At 43.3% G+C, this 16,775-nt stretch overlaps 1 protein-coding gene across 2 annotated transcripts in view; it reads right to left on the reverse strand.

Moving 5' to 3' along the window:
• Positions 1–6,289: 6,289 nt before the first annotated feature.
• The window catches only part of LOC124111712 (VPS10 domain-containing receptor SorCS1-like), a 60,466-nt gene continuing 49,980 nt past the window's right edge, over positions 6,290–16,775 (reverse strand). Inside the window, exons 23-26 of one of the 2 annotated variants that reach the window (XM_048385141.1) lie at positions 16,450–16,558; positions 10,544–10,661; positions 8,949–9,106; positions 6,290–7,642 (exon numbers count right to left, since the gene is read on the reverse strand). In XM_048385141.1, the coding sequence (XP_048241098.1) occupies positions 7,632–7,642; positions 8,949–9,106; positions 10,544–10,661; positions 16,450–16,558 (396 nt within the window). In that variant the 3' untranslated portion in view covers positions 6,290–7,631. Of the gene's footprint in view, positions 7,647–8,948; positions 9,107–10,543; positions 10,662–16,449; positions 16,559–16,775 lie in introns of both variants that reach the window. The other variant, XM_048385140.1, reaches the window with a different exon arrangement.

Below are 16,775 nucleotides of genomic sequence, written 5' to 3' on the forward strand. Positions count from 1 at the left end.
ATAGACAACAAAAAACTATTGTGTTTTATTTGTTTATTTACAAGAACAGAATGATTATGTACAGCAAAAGTTACAGAAAGATTGGACAAAAATGTTACCAGTTACATGCATTTCAGTGAAAATAACATCCATTGCTTGTCCATTTTTATTGAGGTACAATTTCACCTCGCCCCAGTTAGTATTTCTTTACACAGTATCCTATAGTTGTGGCAAGAAGTACATGCATTAATTGTGCAAGAGAAGGGTTTCTAATTTTCAGGTCAAAGCATTTTGAACTGCTTAGAATGACATTCTCATCAACACCTTTCCCAGCACCAATTTAACTCCGACCTCTGTGAGATAATGTTGGTTTTGGAACTGAAAGACTGAACCCACGGAGTGTGTTTTTGAGATGCAACCTTGTTAAACCAATCCAAGTGTGTTCCCCTCATTGTCCTGTATCTAACATTGAGAAACAAAGTAGCGAAGATTGAATCAGGGCAGCGCACAAAATATAAAATATGAAAATATTTTTGATCAATACTATTTCTGTAGGTGTGCAAAGTAACTTGGGACAACAGACTAGTCATGAACATAAAACCCAAATGAACGATGATCAGTTGAGCTAAGATCATTAAGTGAGTGAGTGGTGTTTATGTCCCTTTCAGCAATGTTCCAACAAGATCACTGCAGGAGACACCAATGGCCTTCAAACATTGTACCCATGTGGTGAATCAAATCATGTGATGAGCACATGCTTTAACCAGAAGGGTGTTGCAGCCCACTTTGTAAATGAGTTGATGCAGAGTCACTGACAGCTTCACACAGCATGAAGAAGCACTGGTCCTGGATTTATAGAAGATTGGCATTTCTAGGGAAGACAGTGGAAAGTGACAGCAGTGCTCTCCAGCTTTTCAAGAGGTGCATGGCTGCCATGTCAATACATGCCAAATGCTCTGTTCCATACTGCTGTTGTTTTTGGCAGAAACAACACAACTTAGGATAATATAAATATCATGATTACCGGTATGTAATCATACATTTTTCTTACATATACATTAACATTATATATTTAAGGACAAAATACAATGCTGTTTCCTTGTAATCAGTTTTCCCACTCACTTTGTTGAACAGCAGTTGATCAGACTGAAAAGTGATTTCTTTCACAAAAGTCGATTAGAATAGTTCTAAGATCCAAAACTGACCTGATTGAACATGTTGCTTCATTTATACTTCTACTTGCCTCAAACACAAACACTGGATGAAAACCTAGGGTATACAAATTTATTTAAGCCCAACACATACTGAGTTCTACTTCACAATAGCTATTTACATGAGATTTCTAAAGGTGACACATAACGATATGTTGCAGGATATGACTAGTTGAAAACTGGCAATAACATAGAACGCAAGCCACAGGGTAAGGAGTGACATTATCTGAGTGTTTAAATAGGAAGAGAGTGTGTCTGGTCCTGGACATAAAAGCCCACAAGTTTATAGATCTCGAAACATGTCAGTATGTCCAAATTTAATAACTCACAATTTCAATCATAATCTATAAGTGCTTTCTTCTGCCAAAATGGATTACTGACAGATTCATATGAACAATATATTGATATTTCAGACCTGATGAAAATGAAAACTTAATAGAAATCTCAGTCTTGTGTTTAAACATAAAACAATTGTACAAATCCTTCATAACAAATAAGCACACCAACATAGCATAATATTAATGAAACACAGAAATCACAATCAATGTAGGTTAATACATAGCTTTGAATCTGTTTTCCAAAGAAACATCAATAGCAAAAAGTTATATATATAAAACAAATCTATGACGCTATGTACAGCAGAATACAAATGGCATCTAGCATTACATGGATGGAAGGAACGTGTGGCACAACCAGGTGTAGCATCACTATGTGTACAATATTACAGTCATCAGTGTGTTATCCCAAGGGAGCTTAGAATGAAATTTGAAAAAGCAGCTGATCCAATGACTCGGGTAATGATGCTCTGAGAATATGCCCTCTGGGAAGGGGAATTTGTGGCCATAGCATCATCATCATCATCATCATCATCACAAGATGACTTTGTAAGTGTTTAGATGAGGTTTGGTTGTGTAAATTGTTTGTAATTTCCTAGAAGAGGTGTGTGTGAATATGCCCTCTGGGAAGGGGAATTTGTGGCCATAGCATCATCATCATCATCATCATCACAAGATGACTTTGTAAGTGTTTAGATGAGGTTTGGTTGTGTAAATTGTTTGTAATTTCCTAGAAGAGGTGTGTGTGAATATGCCCTCTTGGAAGGGGAATTTGTGGCCATAGCATCATCATCATCATCATCATCATCATCATCACAAGATGACTTTGTAATTTTTTAGATGAGGTTTGTTTGTGTAAATTATCTGCAAGTACAAATACTTTTTATTAAGAAGCATTGAATATATTGCTATGAAGTACCACAGGTGAGTGGGTGAGTTAAAATGTTACAGCGCATCAGCAATATTACAGGTATATAGCGACACCATTGCTAGGTGTGATAACATTCACGCCACATGCTATTAATTTGAATCTTTTTAGAAAATGAACATATACTTTCTATATGAATAACAATATAACTCAAGAACAAAGTGGGGTTTCAACAGATTCACCTGTAGTCTACTGTTGGTAACTTTTCCAGATATGTGATCTTAGGTGTGGTGGCATGCAAAGTGAATCCACATGGAGCAGAACGGGTCCAAAGCATCCTTGAGATACTGAAACACTTGCACATCAAAACAAACTGGATGCAAATGGATATTTGTGTGTGTGTGTGTGTGTGTGTGGGAGTGTGTGAGTGAGACAGTGTTTTGTGTGTGTGTGTGTGTGTGTGTGTGTGTGTGTGTGTGTGTGTGTGTGTGTGTGTGACAGTGTGCGTGTGAGTGTGTGTGACTGGGTGTGTGTGTAAAGAGGGACATGGATCTGTAAAAACAAGTAATTAACTTGGTCTGGCCTAATACACGAAGCCCCACAAAACATGTAACTATACTTATCTCACCTTACATTAAAATACTAGCCTCTGATTGGTTAAGGAGCAGGCAATTATTTTCTTTGTAGCCCATTCGTGTAGCCAGCTCATGTACCAGTGAGATAAATGTGTTGTCAACTGATCCCTCAGGGCATATGGTGGGATGTACCCTGTGTGATGCTGATACTTCATAGGGTCACACACAGGGTACATCACACCATATGCCCCTCGTGGTCGGCCAACAACATATATTGTTCCATGTCTTTGTTGTCACATTATTCAACTATAGTGTGGAAAGGTTGGTGAAAATGTGTTGGGTGACATGTCACAGAACACACTATACACAGAAGATTTTCTGTAAGAACCAATTCTTGAATAACAGTTATAATTACTATACCAACTATAAGTCTATTTTCTATTTGTAGATTATTCCAATCCACCAAGAATTTTTTAAATAAAAAATAATCCATGAACCAAGAAAAAATATAGTGTTGCCTCATATACAAACATATAACAATGAAACAAAACCACACAGACACTAACCTGTTATACAGGTACATAGGTTAGTTGCTACATAGTTCACATATTGCACAATTAAACACCACACCAAACATAAATGATAACATCACCAATAATGGGTAATACAGTTAGGACATACACAATGTTCATATTTTCTCTCTGCCAGCTTGACTCAGATGCTGATAACCATCGCAAAGCATCAATAACTTGTCCTGCTCTACAAATGTTTAGGATTTCAAGTTACAAAGTATTCATAGTTCATATTTATTTGGGGAAACAAATTTTGTGCTGTGTCTGAATGAAAGTTACCAAATGTCTTACTAGCACAAGTATCATCTAAAAATAGATTCTTTGAATAGAATGCATTTAGAACCTCTTTACATATCATAAAATGCTGCGACATAAGGCCGGCTGGAAGCCAGTCTGTATGAACTGGGCTTTATTACTTCTTGGGACAAAACCCTGGTGATGCCGAGGGAAGAGCTGTATGGCACAATTATTGGTAAGCATCAAGGAAATGGAGAGAGTCTGTTGAATCTGCATCTTAAACCCTGGTTTCATAATCACTGAAGTAGATGTTTATTTAATACCAAACAAAAACTGCATCCAACTTTTGAAGAAATAGCAAACTGTGATTTGAAGAATTCTTTTCATTAATAACTAAACATAAGAATTTCGGAATCAGTGGTGGAATTTCCAGGATTTTATCAATGAAATCATCAAGGACAGGATCTCTAAACAACTGGACATGTGTAGTAAACAGTGCATATGAAACACAAAGGCAATGTCATCTATATCCCTGCTACATTTGAATATGTTAATAAAATCATAAACTCAAGTATATGTATGTCACATAGCTGATGTAACTAATCCAAACTGTGCTATACTTGCGAGTGCACGTGACACTGTGACAGACACTGGCTGAGTCTAGGAATCCTTCTGTCCTGCAAATGCTTTCTCTACCTTCCAATCAAGTGGATAAGAAAGGTACTGTTCAATAATCAGAACATTTCATTCAGAAATAGTTGACAGCAATGTTATATTATTCAGAAACTATAAATAATGAAAGAAAAAAGGTTTAAACAACCTCTGTTTAGAAAGAGGAACCATCTTAGCACTTGCCTGATGTAGATTCAAATATTCACTTAAGAATTGACTTCAATATCTTTTCTGTTTATGGAGGCATAAATGTTTAAACCAATGTATTTATGCAAAGAATGCACACCAGTGTTTATGTTTTTAACTCCATCAATGCAAAAACATGTAGTCAACTCTTATAAATATATACATCAACAATAATAACTTCACAGACTGCTACTTAAAGCATGAACACAAAAAAAATGTAAAAAAACGTAGAAAGCAGTACAAAATCAGTTGACATTGTTCAGCATAATAATTCTATTATCAGCCCTCCCATTCTATCATCAGCCCTCCCATTCTCTTTTCAGCCCTCCCATTCTCTTATCACCCCTCCCATTCTATCATCAGCCCTCCCATTCTATTATCAGCCCTCCCATGCTCTTATCAGCCCTCCCATTCTCTTATCAGCCCTCCAATGCTCTTATCAGCCCTCCCATTCTCTTATCAGCCCTCCCATTCTATTATCAGCCCCCCCATTCTATCATCAGCCCTCCCATTCTATTATCAGCCCTCCCATTCTATTATCAGCCCTCCCATGCTCTTATCAGCCCTCCCATTCTATTATCAGCCCTCCAATGCTCTTATCAGCCCTCCCATGCTCTTATCAGCCCTCCCATTCTCTTATCAGCCCTCCCATTCTCTTATCAGCCCTCCCATGCTCTTATCAGCCCTCCCATTCTATTATCAGCCCTCCAATGCTCTTATCAGCCCTCCCATGCTCTTATCAGCCCTCCCATGCTCTTATCAGCCCTCCCATGCTCTTATCAGCCCTCCCATTCTATTATCAGCCCTCCCATGCTCTTATCAGCCCTCCCATTCTATTATCAGCCCTCCAATGCTCTTATCAGCCCTCCCATGCTCTTATCAGCCCTCCCATGCTCTTATCAGCCCTCCTAAATGAGTGCTCAGTGTTCAATATAAGTGCCTGCCCATAGGCCCATGGCAGGTAGATTTCGGGCTGGTAGTTCTAAATTTGTATCGGTCCTTATGCAGTAAATTTATGTGTCAATGTATTGAACACAGTGAGCTGCAGTTGCTAAAGTCTGTGGGTCCTGATGGAAGCCTGACAATTGTTATATATCATACACTGGCTCAGATTACATCTGCAATATTTCTTCTGCAGCATATGCCAGTCTTAGTCTTAGAGCCTCTCTCTACACTTTGCTTCAGAGTCAGGCAGTGGTAGGGTTTGCACAGTGTTCATGCCATAGAATGGAGACTGACTCATTTGACTTCCGTGACTTATACCGAACCTCATTTCAGCTTGTTGACTTAAAATAGACACACTCTTACACCACAAAGCAACGTTTTATATATTGATGGGTGATGGTGGCATGTTGTATATGAACCAAAGACATATTGAGGATGACTCAGGTCAAAATACACACAAAACTGACTTCAAGAAATACTGACACCAACCATGCACAATGTGTATCAGTGATACATACATACAATAGTAAGAAAATAACATGTACATATGTTGTGGTATTCTTCATCTCATATAAAATGAACTTCCAATCATTTGTTTCATAACGCTTTCCAGGTATGTGAAATACTTTGAAATGATTATTAAAATAAGAAAATGGAATATCAAATCAAATCTTACATTTAAAGAATTTCAAGAGGGCTGGAGCAAATCAAATCAAACATGTCAAATATCTTCTTCATCCATAAATCAACATTTATCAAAAAACCGTTCAATACCTTTCAGATGTTTATCTTACATATCATGCTTAAAGAGCTAGCAACACCTGGAACGAAATATAAAGTGTTTGAGTAATGTACTTCTGGTTGGGAGGATTTAAAACTCAAATTGATGCTATTACAGGTACAACTGAGAATGTCTGCCACAACTACCTGACAACGTATAGAGGTCTGTGCCAAACACTTTTGAGTCCAAACTTGTCACTTGACACCATTTCCAGTAGATCTTGGTGTTAACAATTTCCACTTTTCTTAACAAGGCTTACTAAACCAATTACAAATCCCAGGTCTCAGAATAGTCTCTAAGGCTGCTGACTTCTGGTGGATCTACAGAGGAGAGTTCAGGGTCTGCACCCCTCCACCGTCTCCGACACCTCAGGTGTCCAGTAATTATGTGTTTCTGCCCACTGGTAGTGTGCACCCCCTCTTTTCCAAAACCCTGGATACGCCTCAATGTAGGCTTTAATTATTACAATGACTCATTTTGAAGTGAATGAAGCTGAAATAATTTTACACTGAAACTATAATGATATTTCTGTACTGTGGCCATGCAGGTCAAATTGTTTTCAGAAAATGTAAATGCACAAGAAAATATTCATTTGCACAATCCGACTGTAAACAATTAATGTTAATGCTCCAACTAAGGGAGGTAATTTCCTCTTCAACAAAGCTGAACATTCCAAATCTGATAAGTATTTGTCCTTGAGGTCTTTCAAGCATTGCATCACGAAACATCAGTATCTCCTTCATCTGAGACAATGACAGTAGGAGAACAAACCAATCATAAAATATCAGGATCAAAATATATTTAAGCATGTTTCAATTCAAAAAGTGATACAACTGTTACATTTTCCCCAAGTAACAATGACAAGCATCAAATATAATTTTTAATACCATGACAACAATCAGATATAATTTTTGCCGTAACCATGGGAACAATCTTAAGTACCTTTCTCCAGTAACATGACAATGGTGCGACATTACCAGAAAACATAACTTTTCTAAACGTATTTTCAAGTGACCATGGCAACTATCAGATGTCATTCTTCCAAAACACAAAATAACAAACAATTGTAACAATTCAGACTATGTTTGCTTATCAAGCTATACTTACTATCAGTCACACACAACACACTCTCCCTCCCACTCTCCTCTCGTTCTTCATCTATGCAACTACTTCATCACAGATCATTTTGGAATGTCCTTCTTCATCACTCATTAATATCTTCTTCAGCAGTTGATAGAGTTGTCTCCCCCATCTCCACGTCCAGTGACCATCACCAGGTGACTGCCTTGAAAAATATAATCCATATCAACAAAGTATACATGTATATTTTCTAACCTGCCATGAAGCTAAATAACATATATAACTCTTTGATAAAGGTTTGACAGGTTTGACAATAACAGATTCTGCTTCACTTAGGCATTTCTGATAGGTCAATCAAGTTTGATTGCCAAGTTGATGGTTTCCTATAGAACAGGATGAAAAGAAACAGGTCCATCTAATGTCTTCAGTGAGAAAAGTTTAATGGTTTTTTTAATGGTAAGGCTTGATATTGTTGCAACCTAACACCTTGTTTCTCAAATCTGTAATTTGATGACATTTTGCAGTTATGGCCTCAAATCTGCAGAGTTGAACTATCTGATTTCAGAACTTGGGGGATTTGACATCAGTTACTCTCACTCAACATAGTCTACTTCACAGACACATTAGCTCAGCTTGCAGGTGTATATATATATAGCAACCGGAAAGTTCACTTGCCCACATTTCGACACCATATAAGGACACCCAAAGGCCTAGCATTCTACTTGACCTCAAGCTACAGTTCAAAAGGCAAGTGCAAATTTCTATTCTTGCTTCAAGCAAGTTAGATAATATATTTATGTAAAAATTAACACTTAAGAATTTTCTTATTTTAAAAAGTACCAAATTGAACCAAAGTAAGGGGAAAAAATGTTAGATTAATAAAAAAAATAATAATTTACCTTGAACAAAATATAAATATGACAATAATAATAAATATTAACCATTTGATAATTTTCCTCCTATTCAGAGACAAAAAGTAGTGAGTGAATGAATGTTGTTTAATGCTGCAGTCAGCAATATTCTAGATATGTGGTAATATAAATAATGGAGTCTGGACTTAGGAAACCAGTGACTGAAAATAGGAGAAATTATCCATCCACACCATATCGGCTAAGTCACAGAGCCTAACACCCGTGAAGATCTGGGTTAGAATTGGTCTCCAGCAACCCATGCCTGTCATAAGAGGTGACTAACGGGAATGGGTGGTCAGGCTTGCTGACTTGGTTGAGGCATGTCGTAATATCCAAATTGGGTGGATTGATGCTTATGATATCAATCACCAGATTGTTTGGTTCAGACTCGATTATTTACAGACCTCCGTCATATAGATGGAATATTGCTGAGTGTGGTGTTAAAAAACAAACAAACAAACAAAAGCCTGATCACCTGATGTCAGTTGGCTGGTAAATCAAGCATTGTTAACTGACCAATTCTATACGTAACTATGACCAGTTCTATTAAAAAACTAACAAAACAAAACAAAACAAAACTATAGTGAGTCTCCGACCTGTTCCCAGGTCCAATTGGTCATCATCTGCACGATCATTGCTGCCAAAGTCTGGGTTCAAATCCAGTGGCGGGTCATCATCTTCATCAGCTCCCAACAGGGCATCGGAGTCCGACCTCTGTCTCAGGATGGAGTATCGACGTACTTCACGGAACTTCCTGTAGGACCACAAAAGAAATGACCGGGGTTCAGAAGCTCACCTTCAAATGTTGGGGTTTCATACTGCACGTAACAATTGAATGGAAATAAACTCTCAGGGTAAAGATTAACCTGGATTTTCAAATCCATTTGGTGCTATTGTGACAAAAGACATGCTGAAGGACAAAATGGCAACTCTCAACTCCTAGCCGAGGGTTCTGATATGTATATGTACCAACAGTTCCATATATCATGGTGACACCTTGATATCCTTCAGTCACTAGCTGGCTACTGACACTGAATGGGGAGTCAAACAGTGGTGTAGATGGGTTGCTGCTCTCTAGCCTGATAGAGTCTCCTGTGCCACATGATTAGCAACAGTTAGTAAAGCGGGAGATCACGCAAAACCAGAATATGGAGTACTGATGTCAAAGAAACACTGAGTATTTGTCATCAGCAAAAGATAATAAGAGGGCCCCTTTTATCGGGCACAAAAGATTAAGGAGAGAAGGAGTGAATGTAACACCGCATTATCATCATCATTATCATCATCATACAGACTAAAATAAATATATTCAGCAAAGAGGGTTTGGGTGATCCTGGCACAATCATGCTTGTTAGGCTCATCATCAGCTCTGGGCTCTTACCCCATCTACAGCGAATGGGAACCCACTGAGAACTTTTAAGAGAATGTGAAACAGATTGAGAGGTATCATTATTATTGTTATTATTATTTACAGATTACAATAAAAAATGAAGATAAGTGGGTTTGGGTGATCCTGGCACAATCAGGCTTGTTAGGCTCATCATCAGCTCAGGGCCCTTGCCCCCTCTACATGCAGCCCAGACAGCGAATGGGTCTCCTCCCAGGAAGCGCTGCCTCGTCGACCCGACCCAGGACTTTTCGGAGAATGTGATGACATCCCAGCACTGCAGCCTTCTGCATTACTCAGATTGTCAGAAGGGCTGTATTCCTGGTAGCAAATCCGGGTACTCTCCCAATGTCAGTCAACAGATTGGGAGGTACCAAACCTAAGGCACCGAGAACAATGGGGACTCGGACAACATGGTACTTGGGATGCAAGTGTGATATTTCCAAAGCGAGGTCTGCATATTTGCCATGTTTTCCTCAATCTTGTCAATCACATTACTGTCAAAGGGGACAGCAAATTCAATGACCTAAATGATTTCATTGGATTTATCAAAAAGGACAAGATCAGGTTTGCTGGCCTGGATACGTCTAAGGCTGTAAATGGGCCTATTCCAAAGACTTTTGTATCTATCATTTTCCATGACGCTCTCTACATATTCCGGGTCGTATCATGAGTGGACCTCAAAACCACAAGCATGGTGAAGACGGTAATAAAATGATCAAGCTACACCATCATGTCGTTTAAGATACTGTGCTGTCTGTATTATTATTATTATTATTATTATTAGAGCATGCCTTCACAAACCTTTTGTAATACACGATGACGAGGATGGTGACAAAGGCTGCTCCCAGCAACACTGGCACGGCAATGTAGACGGCCCGCATGTTGGGGCCCTTGATGTCTGGTGCTGATGGGCCGCTATCTGGTGGCAGACACCATGAATGTTTATAGTCATTTGTTGTGTTTTCAAATTGTTTGTGCATCCAATAAAAAGATAATATTTGTGGTCGGTGTCTACATGAGAAAAAGTCCAGTATGAGGACAGTTTGCATAAAGATGGTGTGAAGACACAGTCCGTGGGGATAGTGTCTGTATGAGGACACAGTCCGTGGTGATAGTGTCTGTATGAGGACACAGTCCGTGGTGATGGGGTCTGTATGAGTGAGTGAGTTGGGTTTAACGCTGCTTTTAACATTATTCCAGTTATATCACGGCGTGTCAGCCTTATGTGGGAGGAAAGCCCGAAGTGATGCAGGTCTCAGACGTTTACCACTTCGATGAAACCCACGAGCACGGGTATGGTGCTGACAAGCCTAGAAACATAATCGGGGCGAACCGGGATTCGAACCAACAATCATAGGTTTCTGGCGTGCCTAATGGACGCAACTCTGCACAGCGAATCGCGGCGCCTTAGACGACTGGGCCACCTGTGCCCCCGGGTCTGTACGAGGACACAGTCCGTGGCGATAGTGTCTGTATGAGGACACAGTCCGTGGTGATGATGTCTGTATGAGGACACAGTCCGTGGTGATAGGGTCTGTATGAGGACACAGTCCATGTTGACAGTGTCTGTATGAGGACACAGTCCGTGGTGATGGAGTCTGTATGAGGACACAGTCCGTGGTGAGAGGGTCTGTATGAGGACACAGTCCGTAGTGATAGTGTCTGTATGAGGACACAGTCCGTGGTGATAGGGTCTGTATGAGGACACAGTCCGTGGTGATAGTGTCTGTATGAGGACACAGTCCGTGGTGAGAGGGTCTGTATGAGGACACAGTCCGTAGTGATAGTGTCTGTATGAGGACACAGTCCGTGGTGATAGTGTCTGTATGAGGACACAGTCCGTGGTGATAGTGTCTGTATGAGGACACAGTCCGTGGTGATAGGGTCTGTATGAGGACACAGTCCGTGGTGATAGTGTCTGTATGAGGACACAGTCCGTGGTGAGAGGGTCTGTATGAGGACACAGTCCGTAGTGATAGTGTCTGTATGAGGACACAGTCCGTGGTGATAGTGTCTGTATGAGGACACAGTCCGTGGTGATAGTGTCTGTATGAGGACAGAGTCCGTGGTGATGGGGTGTGTATGAGGACAGTGGGTGGTGATAGTGTCTGTATGAGGACACAGTCCGTGGTGATAGTGTCTGTATGAGGACAGGGTCCGTGGTGATGGGGTGTGTATGAGGACAGTGGGTGGTGATAGGGTCTGTATGAGGTCACAGTCCGTGGTGGTGATGTCTGTATGAGGACACAGTCCGTAGTGATAGTGTCTGTATGAGGACACAGTCCGTGGTGATAGTGTCTGTATGAGGACACAGTCCGTGGTGATAGTGTCTGTATGAGGACAGGGTCCGTGGTGATGGGGTGTGTATGAGGACAGTGGGTGGTGATAGTGTCTGTATGAGGACACAGTCCGTGGTGATAGTGTCTGTATGAGGACAGAGTCCGTGGTGATGGGGTGTGTATGAGGACAGTGGGTGGTGATAGGGTCTGTATGAGGTCACAGTCCGTGGTGATGATGTCTCTATGAGGACACAGTCCGTGGTGATAGTGTCTGTATGAGGACACAGTCTGTAGTGATAGGGTGAGGACACAGTCCGTTGTGATAGTGTCTGTATGAGGACACAGTCCGTGGTGAGAGGGTCTGTATGAGGACACAGTCCGTAGTGATAGTGTCTGTATGAGGACACAGTCCGTGGTGATGGGGTCTGTATGAGGACACAGTCCGTGGTGAGAGGGTCTGTATGAGGACACAGTCCGTAGTGATAGTGTCTGTATGAGGACACAGTCCGTGGTGATAGTGTCTGTATGAGGACACAGTCCGTGGTGATAGTGTCTGTATGAGGACACAGTCCGTGGTGAGAGAGTCTGTATGAGGACACAGTCCGTGGTGAGAGGGTCTGTATGAGGACACAGTCCGTGGTGATAGGGTCTGTATGAGGACACAGTCCGTGGTGATAGTGTCTGTATGAGGACACAGTCCGTGGTGATAGTGTCTGTATGAGGACACAGTCCGTGGTGATAGTGTCTGTATGAGGACACAGTCCGTGGTGATGGGGTCTGTATGAGGACACAGTCTGTGGTGATAGTGTCTGTATGAGGACACAGTCTGTGGTGATAGTGTCTGTATGAGGACACAGTCCGTGGTGATAGTGTCTGTATGAGGACACAGTCCGTGGTGATAGTGTCTGTATGAGGACACAGTCCGTGGTGATAGTGTCTGTATGAGGACACAGTCCGTGGTGATAGTGTCTGTATGAGGACAGGGTCCGTGGTGATGGGGTCTGTATGAGGACAGGGTCAGTGGTGATAGTGTCTGTATGAGGACACAGTCCGTGGTGATAGTGTCTGTATGAGGACACAGTCCGTGGTGACAGTGTCTGTGTGAGGACAGGGTCCGTGGTGATAGTGTCTGTATGAGGACACAGTCCGTGGTGATAGGGTGTGTATGAGGACACAGTCCGTGGTGATAGGGTGAGGACACAGTCCGTGGTGATAGTGTCTGTATGAGGACACAGTCAGTGGGGATAGGGTGAGGACACAGTCCGTGGTGATAGTGTCTGTGTGAGGACACAGTCCGTGGTGATAGTGTCTGTATGAGGACACAGTCCGTGGTGATAGGGTGTGTATGAGGACACAGTCCGTGGTGATAGGGTGAGGACACAGTCCGTGGTGATAGTGTCTGTATGAGGACACAGTCAGTGGGGATAGGGTGAGGACACAGTCCGTGGTGATAGTGTCTGTATGAGGACACAGTCCGTGGTGATAGGGTGAGGACACAGTCCGTGGTGATAGTGTCTGTATGAGGACACAGTCAGTGGGGATAGGGTGAGGACACAGTCCGTGGTGATAGTGTCTGTGTGAGAACACAGTCAGTGGGGATAGGGTGAGGACACAGTCCGTGGTGATAGTGTCTGTATGAGGACACAGTCCGTGGTAATAGTGTCTGTATGAGGACAGGGTCAGTGGTGATAGTGTCTGTATGAGGACAGGGTCTGAGGTGATAGTGTCTGTGTGAGGACACAGTCCGTGGTGACAGTGTCTGTGTGAGGACACAGTCCGTGGTGATAGTGTCTGTATGAGGACACAGTCCGTGGTGATAGTGTCTGTATGAGGACACAGTCCGTGGTGAGAGAGTCTGTATGAGGACACAGTCCGTGGTGATAGTGTCTGTATGAGGACACAGTCCGTGGTGATAGGGTCTGTATGAGGACACAGTCCGTGGTGATAGTGTCTGTATGAGGACACAGTCCGTGGTGATAGTGTCTGTATGAGGACACAGTCCGTGGTGATGGGGTCTGTATGAGGACACAGTCTGTGGTGATAGTGTCTGTATGAGGACACAGTCCGTGGTGATAGTGTCTGTATGAGGACACAGTCCGTGGTGATAGTGTCTGTATGAGGACACAGTCCGTGGTGATAGTGTCTGTATGAGGACACAGTCCGTGGTGATAGTGTCTGTATGAGGACACAGTCCGTGGTGATAGTGTCTGTATGAGGACACAGTCCGTGGTGATGGGGTCTGTATGAGGACAGGGTCAGTGGTGATAGTGTCTGTATGAGGACACAGTCCGTGGTGATAGTGTCTGTATGAGGACACAGTCCGTGGTGACAGTGTCTGTGTGAGGACAGGGTCCGTGGTGATAGTGTCTGTATGAGGACACAGTCCGTGGTGATAGGGTGTGTATGAGGACACAGTCCGTGGTGATAGGGTGAGGACACAGTCCGTGGTGATAGTGTCTGTATGAGGACACAGTCAGTGGGGATAGGGTGAGGACACAGTCCGTGGTGATAGTGTCTGTGTGAGGACACAGTCCGTGGTGATAGTGTCTGTATGAGGACACAGTCCGTGGTGATAGGGTGTGTATGAGGACACAGTCCGTGGTGATAGGGTGAGGACACAGTCCGTGGTGATAGTGTCTGTATGAGGACACAGTCAGTGGGGATAGGGTGAGGACACAGTCCGTGGTGATAGTGTCTGTATGAGGACACAGTCCGTGGTGATAGGGTGAGGACACAGTCCGTGGTGATAGTGTCTGTATGAGGACACAGTCAGTGGGGATAGGGTGAGGACACAGTCTGTGGTGATAGTGTCTGTGTGAGAACACAGTCAGTGGGGATAGGGTGAGGACACAGTCCGTGGTGATAGTGTCTGTATGAGGACACAGTCCGTGGTAATAGTGTCTGTATGAGGACAGGGTCAGTGGTGATAGTGTCTGTATGAGGACAGGGTCTGAGGTGATAGTGTCTGTGTGAGGACACAGTCCGTGGTGATAGTGTCTGTGTGAGGACAGGGTCCGTGGTGATAGTGTCTGTATGAGGACAGGGTCAGTGGTGATAGTGTCTGTATGAGGACAGGGTCCGAGGTGATAGTGTCTGTGTGAGGACACAGTCCGTGGTGACAGTGTCTGTGTGAGGACACAGTCCGTGGTGATAGTGTCTGTATGAGGACAGGGTCAGTGGTGATAGTGTCTGTATGAGGACAGGGTCCGAGGTGATAGTGTCTGTGTGAGGACACAGTCCGTGGTGACAGTGTCTGTGTGAGGACAGGGTCAGTGGTGATAGTGTCTGTATGAGGACAGGGTCCGAGGTGATAGTGTCTGTGTGAGGACACAGTCCGTGGTGATAGGGTCTGTATGAGGACACAGTCCGTGGTGACAGTGTCTGTATGAGGACAGGGTCCGAGGTGATAGTGTCTGTATGAGGACAGGGTCCGAGGTGATAGTGTCTGTATGAGGACACAGTCCGTGGTGACAGTGTCTGTATGAGGACACAGTCCGTGGTGACAGTGTCTGTATGAGGACACAGTCCGTGGTGACAGTGTCTGTATGAGGACACAGTCCGTGGTGACAGTGTCTGTATGAGGACACAGTCTGTGGTGACAGTGTCTGTATGAGGACAGGGTCCGAGGTGATAGTGTCTGTATGAGGACACAGTCCGTGGTGACAGTGTCTGTATGAGGACAGGGTCCGTGGTGACAGTGTCTGTATGAGGACACAGTCCGTGGTGATAGTGTCTGTATGAGGACAGGGTCCGTGGTGAGAGGGTCTGTATGAGGACACAGTCCGTGTTGATAGTGTCTGTGTGAGGACACAGTCCGTGGTGATAGTGTCTGTATGAGGACACAGTCCGTGGTGACAGTGTCTGTATGAGGACACAGTCCGTGGTGACAGTGTCTGTGTGAGGACAGGGTCCGTGGTGACAGTGTCTGTATGAGGACACAGTCCGTGGTGACAGTGTCTGTGTGAGGACACAGTCCGTGGTGATAGTGTCTGTGTGAGGACAGGGTCCGTGGTGAGAGGGTCTGTATGAGGACACAGTCCGTGGTGACAGTGTCTGTGTGAGGACAGGGTCCGTGGTGACAGTGTCTGTATGAGGACACAGTCCGTGGTGACAGTGTCTGTGTGAGGACACAGTCCGTGGTGACAGTGTCTGTGTGAGGACAGGGTCCGTGGTGAGAGGGTCTGTATGAGGACACAGTCCGTGGTGACAGTGTCTGTGTGAGGACAGGGTCCGTGGTGACAGTGTCTGTGTGAGGAAACAGTCCATGGTGATAGTGTCTGTATCAGGACAGGGTCCATGAGGATAGGGTGAGGACATGGCCTACATGAGACCAAGTGTCAAGAACCACACACAACAGAAATCAATTTTCAAAGGACATTTACGTAACAGGGCAAGGGGCATGTAAGCCAACCATGTTGCTTTACCTACCATTGACAAGCTGGGCTCCCACCACATAGATGATCTTACTCTTTTCCTTGCCGTCCATGGGGATGAGGAGCGTCCTGCTCTTAGCAGCTGTCTGGATCCTTGACACAAACTGGAACACAACCCACAGCATCCAGTAGTACCATCTCTCTATTTTGACCAGGGCCCCATTGCACAAAGCTTCGACTATCATAAACCTATGTTAAAGTATGGAAGTTGGGATCACCTAAGTGTTAAAATTGCTTTAAGCAACGGGCTCAGGACTTGTCCTGAACCAGGGGTAGTGTGTGGCTTAATGCATTAGATCCCTGCAATACACTGACCCCTAT

This window comes from Haliotis rufescens, unplaced genomic scaffold (genome assembly GCF_023055435.1).
Source record: "Haliotis rufescens isolate VD_foot unplaced genomic scaffold, xgHalRufe1.0.p SCAF_54, whole genome shotgun sequence".
Taxonomy (NCBI): Eukaryota; Metazoa; Mollusca; class Gastropoda; order Lepetellida; family Haliotidae; genus Haliotis; species Haliotis rufescens.